The 9,554-nt window shown below is 35.0% G+C and overlaps 1 protein-coding gene across 1 annotated transcript; it reads right to left on the bottom strand.

Annotated features, from left to right (window-relative positions):
* Nucleotides 1–960: 960 nt before the first annotated feature.
* On the bottom strand, nucleotides 961–6,003 carry LOC110447930 (sodium-coupled monocarboxylate transporter 1-like). Its single transcript, XM_021493922.1, has 5 exons — nucleotides 5,915–6,003; nucleotides 4,398–4,507; nucleotides 3,663–3,733; nucleotides 2,317–2,403; nucleotides 961–1,218 (listed from the first exon to the last, which is right to left on the bottom strand). The coding sequence occupies exons 1-5, from the start codon at nucleotides 6,001–6,003 to the stop codon at nucleotides 961–963; spliced, it is 615 nt and encodes a 204-aa protein (XP_021349597.1).
* Nucleotides 6,004–9,554: the final 3,551 nt, after the last annotated feature.

A 9,554-nucleotide genomic window follows, 5' to 3' on the forward strand; every position in this document is an offset into this window, starting at 1 on the left:
GTACATTTTTATATTTTTTATATTTTTTAAAGGGCTTACATGGTTGTGCATGTTACCCAAACCTTTGACAAATTTCCATGTATGTTAATAGGAAAGGTTTAAAATAAAATGCTAAACTAAACGCCGACGAATCATATTCCATTTTCAGCCTCATTCCTTTTTAATACATAGCACATTAAATGCTATTTACATAACTGTTAGATTGGCTACGTCATCATTACTAAAATGTTAAATGTGTTACGCGTTATTATGGTGGACATCGCTAAGGAAATCACATGATCACGTCATAAATAAAGATGTCACAATTCTCTATCTAAAATAGATGAAAGAACTGAAGACGAGTTGTCTGGAATTCATGAAAGTGTCATTTATGTGTTAATTACTATCATTAAATACTTCATATTGATATATTACGCATACGTCGAGAATCAAAAGTGTCATGTACAATATCAAGCTACTGGCATGATACTGCTTTCCTCTACGTTGCAATTATATAAGAAAACTTTGAAATATATCACGTCCTATAAATGATTTATTTATTTTTTATATTTTAAATACTTTTGCATCAAACATAAATTTGAATTCGTTAGGTATTTAATTAAAGCTAAACACATAAATTTTCATAGTTTTTATTAGCAAACAAAACGATTGTATGACGACATGGCAATGATGCTTTAACATCAATTCAAGAATATATGAGCATATGTTTCTAGTCGTTTGGCATCAAACTTTTCCATTCTTTTTGGATCAAAAAGGACAGATCTAATCAGATTTGTCGTATTTCTTCGTATTTGGAATAAAAGATTTCAAAGTTAATGAATTGTAAAAAACACATGCTAAATATGGTACAGAAAAATAGCATAGCGCTATCAAAGTGAAGCACAAATTGATTGTGAACGTCGGCACAAAACCACAACAGGAAACAGAGAAACACGAAAACAGAAGGACAAAAACATTAACCTACATAGAGGTTTCATCTATATCCGCTGCCCCATTTACGACGTTCACTGTTGTCAGAATAGCTGAAACTGTGCTGTTCCACATGGGTTCCGTTGAAATGGTGCTGTTCCATATTGGGTAAGATGCTAAAGTGTCATTAGGATAGCAGCCTTGGGTAGTTATTGGTTCAAGTCGAGCTGGCGCACTGCCAAATAGTTGACCACCAAGAACTACCCACATGTTTATCACTATAGCTGATAGGCTCCCTACCAAGGCACCATGTGGTGAAATAAACGTGCGGCATATCAATCGGATATTTACATTATTTCTCTGTTTAGCTATTTATTTATTCATTTATTTATTTTTAATATAGGATAATTTCAAATGTTTAACACTCGAATGTTTTGTCCAAAAAGTAGTGGACATGTGTTCTCAAAACTCAAAATTCAATGCCTGACTCATTCTACTACTTGTATATGAGTACATGTAGCTATTATGTCCCCTCTTTGAAGCATACACATTTAATCCGTCATTATCGCTAATGAGAAATCTAAACACTATTGATTTGAATACATTCAATCATAAAAGTATTTCCATCTCAGGCATACTGAAATCCTCATATGAAATATGTCATTTGAATCGCATTCGCATCAAAAAGGATATTTTTGATTCAAAACAAGAAAAAAGTATTAAATCTCCCATATTTTATCATTGAAAAAAAGTTAAACGTTCAAGTGGAAACATTAAATAATCTATAAATTGAACCAAACCTAATTTTTCGAAGCAAAATACTACTGTGACCATAATTATAACGAATTTGCAAATGTTGATAATTAGCATCGAATATAAATACGTCGGGGTAAGTATGATTCCGTATTCCTTATCAATTGAGTGACGTATTCATGTAATGTCTTTGAAACCATTGAAGAAATCTGGTAACATTAAAAACAACGTGTCGGTCAATTTCATGTGGCGGTAGAAATGATTGGATAAAAAGGAGGTATTTTGAGGGTGGGAGGACGAAAACAACACTGCCTCAAATAACCGGAACATTTTAAACATTCTAATCACACATTAAATATGTAAGTGACATGATGGAAAACTTAGAAAAAAGGGAAATAGTAGCAGTAAATTGTTTCAGTGACGTAAATAGTATAATAAAAAACGTCATTCCATAAGCTCAACACACAAATCACAAAACAAAAACAGCAACAACTGTAACCTAGCGAAGTCTTTGATTATTTGTGGTTGTTCAACATTGTTTGTTTTGTCGTACGGAATTACAGTAATGACTTTGTTATTTTGTGTTCATTAATTTTTCTCTTTCTCTTTCACATTATATAAACAAAAATCCTTGGAACATTGTAACATTCGTACAATCCAATTAGCACTGGGGAATAAGCCTCCGAGGAAGAACAAGCCAGCCATTGGTCCACCGCAGGCTCCAAATACGGCAAGGGTTAACTACAAATAAGCATATGATGACATTTACAAACATTTGCCATGTGAACATTTTTTTTTGGTATCGCAAAATGTCTCGTGGCTAAATGATAGGGTATGTAAGCAAATTGTATTTCATAAAAACAAGTAGGATGCAGACCTACAGACATATATAAACATTTTGTGTTAATGTAAATATACCACCGTTTCCCCTTTGGATGGTGTATTTGAAACTCAACCGGCAACGGTTATTGCACATGTTATTTGTTAAAAGGTTACATTTATTATGTTCAATACAATCCACCCTCGATACTCTAGGTGTTACGCTCACTTACACTCTCTGCACGCCTGGAATATGTCATAGCGAAATGGAAGGTACGTAACAAGCTATTTGATGGGTATCAGATCAAAACAAAACGTCAAAGACAGTCAATTTTACCGTTACGCTCACGCAAGAATCGTTTGATAAACAATAAAGAACCGAACTAGTCTTATTTTTTCTGATCCACACCGTGGCACATACTGAGCGTTTATTTTTCTATGACATAATTCAGGAGTGCAGCGAGCGCGAATGAGCGTAACCCCATGAGTATCAATGATTACATTAATTCGAGGCGATACTCCTATATAAGCCCGAGGGGCCAAATGGCGATGATCTGATATGGAATGAGGGTGCTCCTATTGAACACGCTCATTTGTGAAAAATATATCAATGTTTTATCACTTGCGTTTCTATTTATCGACAACTTTTGGCTTGACATTGCACATATTTATTGTCCAAATGGGTACAAGGGATCTAACACACGTTATTGCAACTAATGAAGCCATATCCTATCAACATTTCAATAACAAGTGATTTACATAGACAGACAATTTCAAATAGCTAGGTTTTCGTCACCAAATAGGACAGTGTAGTAACTTCAAACTTATTTGCATAGGAATGAAAGGCAATTTCACTATGACAACCATAATTTGAACTGTTTGAATCTTTAACTAAATTTGCACGGAATAGATCATATCAAAGAGAACCGCATTGCTGCCTTAATCTTGTATGTAAAATATTTAGTTTTCTGTCGCCTTATGTGTAGTAACATGTACTAGGTTAACCTGCAAGTATATCTGGGATTAAAGCTAATTGAAAAGAAGAGAGTAGTAATGTTTTGACAGTACCATCTTAAGTATTCCAGGGTTTTTTTTCGACGATTTCCCATAAACTTGTTCACATCAATTAAAATTCATTAAAAAAACATGGATAGAATTAAAACGGATATTTAGAAACTCACCTGAGTAATCGGACCAGGCACGTTTTGCAGTGTATAAGCAATACCGATCGCAATAACACCATAAACAATAACTAAAATTATAAAACAAGAAAAAAGGCATTATTATAAAACATGTTAAGAATAATAGTATTTCCAAAAATCCGGAAACGACATATGCAAAGCCATAATAAACATAAACTAGCCTCAGCCGAGGGAAGAAAACAAAATACAGTAACATCACATATTAAAATAAATGCTTGTTATCAAATGATTGTTTCTTTTTATTAAACATCAATGTTTTAACACGAACAAAATTAATATATTTAATATCATCGACTTCCTGAATTTTGAATACGGTGATTCTTAACTTCACTTCGAGTTAGTGTTTTTGCTTGACATACATGTATTTATAGAGATGAATTGAACAATTGCTTTTATCTATTTAACTGATTAAAGTTAAGTTCGTGCAGCATATACATGTGTTATATATCATATGTTTTTTGTCTATTTGTATTTAGGGGGCCGCGTTGGCCAAGTGGTTAAGGCATCTGACATTCTGCTATCACTAGCCCTCAACCACTGTGTCGCGGGTTCGAGACCTACATGGAGCAGTCACCAGGTACTGGCCGTATGTCGGTAGGTTTTTCATGGGAACTACGGCTTACCTACACTACCAAAACCTGGCACGTCATTAAATGACAATAACCGTTAATAGAACGTAAAACACAAACAAACGAAAGCAAAGTCTATTTGTACCTGTCAATTTAGCTATCATTGCCAGTGATATCCTTGCTGACCTGATGGAGCGCGGAAGAATGTCCTCCACCGTGTTAGCTGCCAGCGCATTAAGTCCTGATGACAATGTGCTGCAACGATTTCAGATAGTAGTATATTACCTATGTTTTCTTTTGTAAGCTTTTCAAATCCTTCACTGAGTATTTTGACTGATTTTGTATAGTACAATATTTATTCATCCGTTTGATTAATACTGTGTACCTATTTAACGATCCCTGTACTACTGTCAAAAACCTGCGCACTGGAAACTGACTGTGCCAGCATGATTATAGCTTTGATATAAATGATTTGTGAAAAGAAACCCATACTTGCGGCACTTTTACGAAATTATAATAAAATAGTATGAAATAAGCATAAACATAATTAACAAACAGTGCTTTGATTGTTAAAAACTCACCGGCACTATACCGGGATTCGAACCCTGTACATCAACGTGTTATACATGTACTATCGCTCTAACCGATTTGGCTAATGGTCGACAAAAAGTGCCCTTAAGGAGAGGTTATTGTGTAAATAAAAACACTGCAATGGAACAAAAGTCCTTAAATCTAACACAAGATAAGGTTGGTGCTTCTTAAAACAGGTGTTTAAACGACCGATGGTATAAAGCACCTATGCACTGCCAGAAATAGTAATGAGACTTATGCTTGTTTCTTCTTCTGTTTTTTTTTTGGAATAAACGATCCTTCGAGGGGGAGGGTTTTCGCCTACCATAGCAGCACCCCTTCCATAACAGTGAATCGCGAGAAACAATACTACAACACTACATTTACAGGGATTTGTTTAAAAATAAATTATTTACCATAATTACAAAGTGAACTGTAACATTTCACTTGACGATTTCAATAATTTATATTTAGATATTATTAATGTACTGACTTTAAATTGTTCAAAATTATTAATTGATGAATAATATTAATCAAAGCAATGTGTTTATCCTACGTTTTATGCTATCGGCTAATAATTTCTTTATCTGATACTACTCTTCGGCGAGGAAAGGAGCGTAGTTAAGTCAAAATGCACATGAAATGTTTATTAAAACTCTTTATTAACCCAACATAACACAGTCAAGCAGTCTCTGAAACGAACATTTGCATGTTTAGGTGTGTCGTTTCGTGAGAGTTCACTAGTGAAGGGGGAAAGTTGAAGGGTTACACAATTAAGAGAAGATTTCAAAGAACATATTTTACAATACATTAATAAATGTAATCTTATGGTAGATACTTATTACAACTAAAAAAATCAAAGTAGTAAACAATTCCCATATATATCTTCATTACCTTTAATAAGAGGAATTATTCAGAGCTTATAATTCGAAAGGGAAAATCATAGATCATGCGACGGGGTTAGCTCACTGTAATAAATACTTCAGCGTATGTCGTTACTTTTCTTTAACAAACGTATAATGAAACTGATTTTCTTCTTAGGAAAGATTAAATGTTAAAAATATCCTTCGGGACATGAAGAAACCTACCTACCTCAGAGACCCACTGAACAGACAGGAAACATAAACTCCCGACATTCCAGGCAGACTCCGTAGTACATCAAACACGAAATACGGCGTCATCTCAATGTAAAATAATATATTAATAATCATATATCAAATAATCTCTGAAGCATTATTTTTTTGTTAATTTCTTCTCCTTAAATAATCGATTAAAACAATAAACAACTAAAATAGATATTTTCCTGTGCACATATTATAAACAAATTACGTTTGGTAGTAATTAAATGCAAACTAAACAATACTCCAATAAAATGCCTCTTGGTATATTATCGATATTTTTCAGGGTCCAACTTTTTGCCAATTAACGAGCCTTGTGTATAGTTATATTACGCTTATTATAATATTATGCTCAATTTTATTCGTGAGTAAGTTCTTTATCAATTTCATCCGTGAGTGATTCCTTTATCAATTTTATCCGTAAGTGGTTTCTTTATCAATTGTATCCATGAGGGATTTCTTTACCCAATTTATCCGTGAGTGTTTTCTTTATCCAACCCTATTCTATAACAGCTTGTTCGCCGCACGCCTCATTGAGCCATGTACTGCAAATGTTGGCTTAATGATGTGTGCATCATTTAGGTAAAAATGACAAAATAGCAAGTTGCACACAAATCTGCCAAAATTACACCCCGTTGCGATAGCTTATTAATATGCCTATCTGCTTAAAAAATGAGAACGAATATAAAATTATGTTAGAAGTATGCTGAATTTTGTTTTAATTGTATATTGCAATCATGTTACTTAAACGTTCGGTAAGCAATTACGTAATTTTATTAATGTATTTTTCGACTTCACATAAGGTTATGTGTTTTTGTATCTATATTATTTCAGTATCATAAAACTATGGTGTATATAATGCTGTGATAATGAGTTTCACTTGTACTTGAGTGAGGGTGTTTAAATTCGAGGATTACTTTTGGGCGTCATTTTTAGATCTCAGTGAGGAAATCCTCTGTATACTAGCTTGACTGCACCAACTAGGAAGCCAGGTAAATATTAAACCAAAGCCGCATCCCCACACTGTATGTCTTACGCGGGGGTCGGGGCTGATTCTGTAAACCAAACAAGAGGCCCAGAGAGCCTGTATCGCTCATCTGGATAATAAAGTATCCATGGAAAAACATTCTTATTACACCTCATACATCAAATATTTCCAAGATCGTCTCTGTCTCTCAGTAACACCCGTCCTTTATTAGGTCCATTCCTTCTGTCCCTTTGAATTGGGGTGGAGTTAAAGCATTATCCTTATTTTTCCTTATTGATCCCGCCCCTAAAAGCAACCTCCTTTTATACAAAATTAAGTCTCCTTTGCCCAAGGATACTCTACACAAAATTTGTTAATTATTCCCCCTATTGGCACATGCCCTTCTGCAACCAGGGAGGGAGGGGGGCACACTTTCCGTTTATTCAAACGTTAATACCGTTTGACAAAGGATAATCCAGGCAAAATTTGGATAAAATCCCTCTAATGGTACAGACATAGAAAAGATTTACCTAAAATACCCATATTGGGCCCCACCCCTCTGCACCCAGAGAAGCCATATTTTCAGTTTATACAAAACTGAATCCCGTTTGCGCATGGATGCTCCCGGCCAAATTTGTATAAAATACCTTAATCGTACAAAAGAAGGACTTCGAAGATTTAAAACTTAAATTTCCCTATTTGGCCCCGCCCCTCTGTACCCAGAGGGACCACACCCTCTGTTTATACAAAATTGAGTTCCCTTTGCCAAAGGAGCCCCCTGGCCAAATAAGGATATATTACCTCAAATAGTCCAGAAGAAGAATGATTTTGAAAATTCATGCCTCAAATTGCTCTACTGAGCCCCACAACTCTGCACCCAGAGGGTCCACACCCTCCGTTTATACAAAATTGTATCTCCTTTGCCAAAGGATGCTCTTGGCCAAATGAGGATAAAACACCTCAAACGGTACAGAAGATAAAGGATTTTAAAGAAGACTTACCCCAATTTCACCCTATTGGCCCGGCCCCTCTGTACACGGAGGGGCCATACCCTTATTTAATACAAAATTTAGCACCGTTTGCCCAAGGATGCTCTAAACCAAATCAGGATGAAATCCCTTTTTCCTATGGTAGAAGAATGATTTTAAAGGTCTAACTCTATATCCTCTATTGGGCCTTGCTTCTCTGCCCCAAGGGAGCAATATCCACAGCTTATTCAAAATTTAGTCCCGTTTGCCCAAGGATGCTCTAGACCAAATCTGAATGAAATATCTTAATGCCTATGGTAGAAGAAGGATTTTAAAGGTCTAACTCTATATCCTCTTTTGGGCCCTGATTGTCTGCCCCAAGGGAGCAATACCCACAGCTTATACAAAATTGAGTCCCCTTTGCCTAAGGATGCTTCAGACTAAATTAGGATAAAATATCTGTATCCCTACGCTAGAGGAAGATTTTAAAGTTTTACATATATTTCCCCTTTTGTGCCCCTTTCCTCTGCCCCAAAGGGGGGTGGGGGCACTCTCACCGTTAATACAAAATTGAGTGCCTTTTGCCTAAGGATGTTCAAGACCAAATTGGGACGAAAGCCCTTAATCTTTATGGTAGAAGAATACTTTTAAAGGTTAACCTCTTTTTACCCTATTGGGCCCCGCTTTTCTGCCCCCAGTGGGGCAACAACCACCGTTTAAACAAAATTGAGTGCCCTTGGCCCTTGGATGCTCTAGACCGAATTAAGTTAAAATCCACTAAGCTGTTTACGACGAGTAGCGTTTTAAAGGAAAAGTTGACGGACGGACGGACGGACGCTGCGCCATGGCATAAGCTCACTTGCCCTTCGGGCAGGTGAGCTAAAAATAATGTTTACCACCTGAAATGGTTGTACTGAGCATGTTATTCAGAGCGATCTCATGAAGTAAAGATATAGAGGATATTGAATGGTTTTTCATTGAATACCATTTATATTTCACAAAATATTTTTGCCAGAGCGAGGAACAACTGAAAATATTTGTATGTTCTGCTATACGATTCGCTTCAATGAATGGTATAAATTGTGTCATTAAATTAATTCCTTTGTGAATGTAACAAAGATGTACCAAAACAACCACTTATTCTACAGTCGCTTCATCATTATATGAAAAGAAAATATACAGCTATAAATGAAGTGATTAGGAAGTTCAATTCTGATCGATCGATGCCAAAGTGATATTTTCACAAAGATACAATATTACTTTTGATATCTTTCTATAAATTTTATCAAGTTGATATAATTTGATATTTCACTTGCAAAAATGAAACAATATATTTTAATTTATATAGATTTTCACTGTATAAATAATGTAATAATTTTTATATTTCATATTGATATTAAAAAGCAAATCACACTAAAAAACAATATTGATTATTGCTCGGAAGCACTACCTGATGGACATGTATGAAAGAAATATCAGAAAAGGAACATAAATATACTTACTCATCAAATTGAAGACGGTTACCTGCCTCTAATTGAAGTTTTAATTCACCTTCTGTTCCAACCAACATCACCCCCTATTTTAAAATATCGACAATGTTTCAGCAGTACTTATAGAAAGCATAACATCGCTACAGAAAATACAACTACAACATAGAAAATATAAAATACGGTAAAATG

Source organism: Mizuhopecten yessoensis, unplaced genomic scaffold, assembly GCF_002113885.1.
Source record: "Mizuhopecten yessoensis strain PY_sf001 unplaced genomic scaffold, ASM211388v2 scaffold3667, whole genome shotgun sequence".
In the NCBI taxonomy this organism is placed as follows: domain Eukaryota; kingdom Metazoa; phylum Mollusca; class Bivalvia; order Pectinida; family Pectinidae; genus Mizuhopecten; species Mizuhopecten yessoensis.

Excerpts from the sequence above, each read along its gene's own strand:
- LOC110447930 (XM_021493922.1), bottom strand. The coding sequence starts at position 6,003 with ATGACGCCGTATTTCGTGTTTGATGTACTACGGAGTCTGCCTGGAATG. Across the intron at positions 4,508-5,914 it reads CTGTTCAGTGGGTCTCTGAG|CACATTGTCATCAGGACTTA; the intron begins GTAGGTAGGTTT and ends AAATCGTTGCAG. Across the intron at positions 1,219-2,316 it reads TCCCCAGTGCTAATTGGATT|GGTGCCTTGGTAGGGAGCCT; the intron begins GTACGAATGTTA and ends ATTTCACCACAT.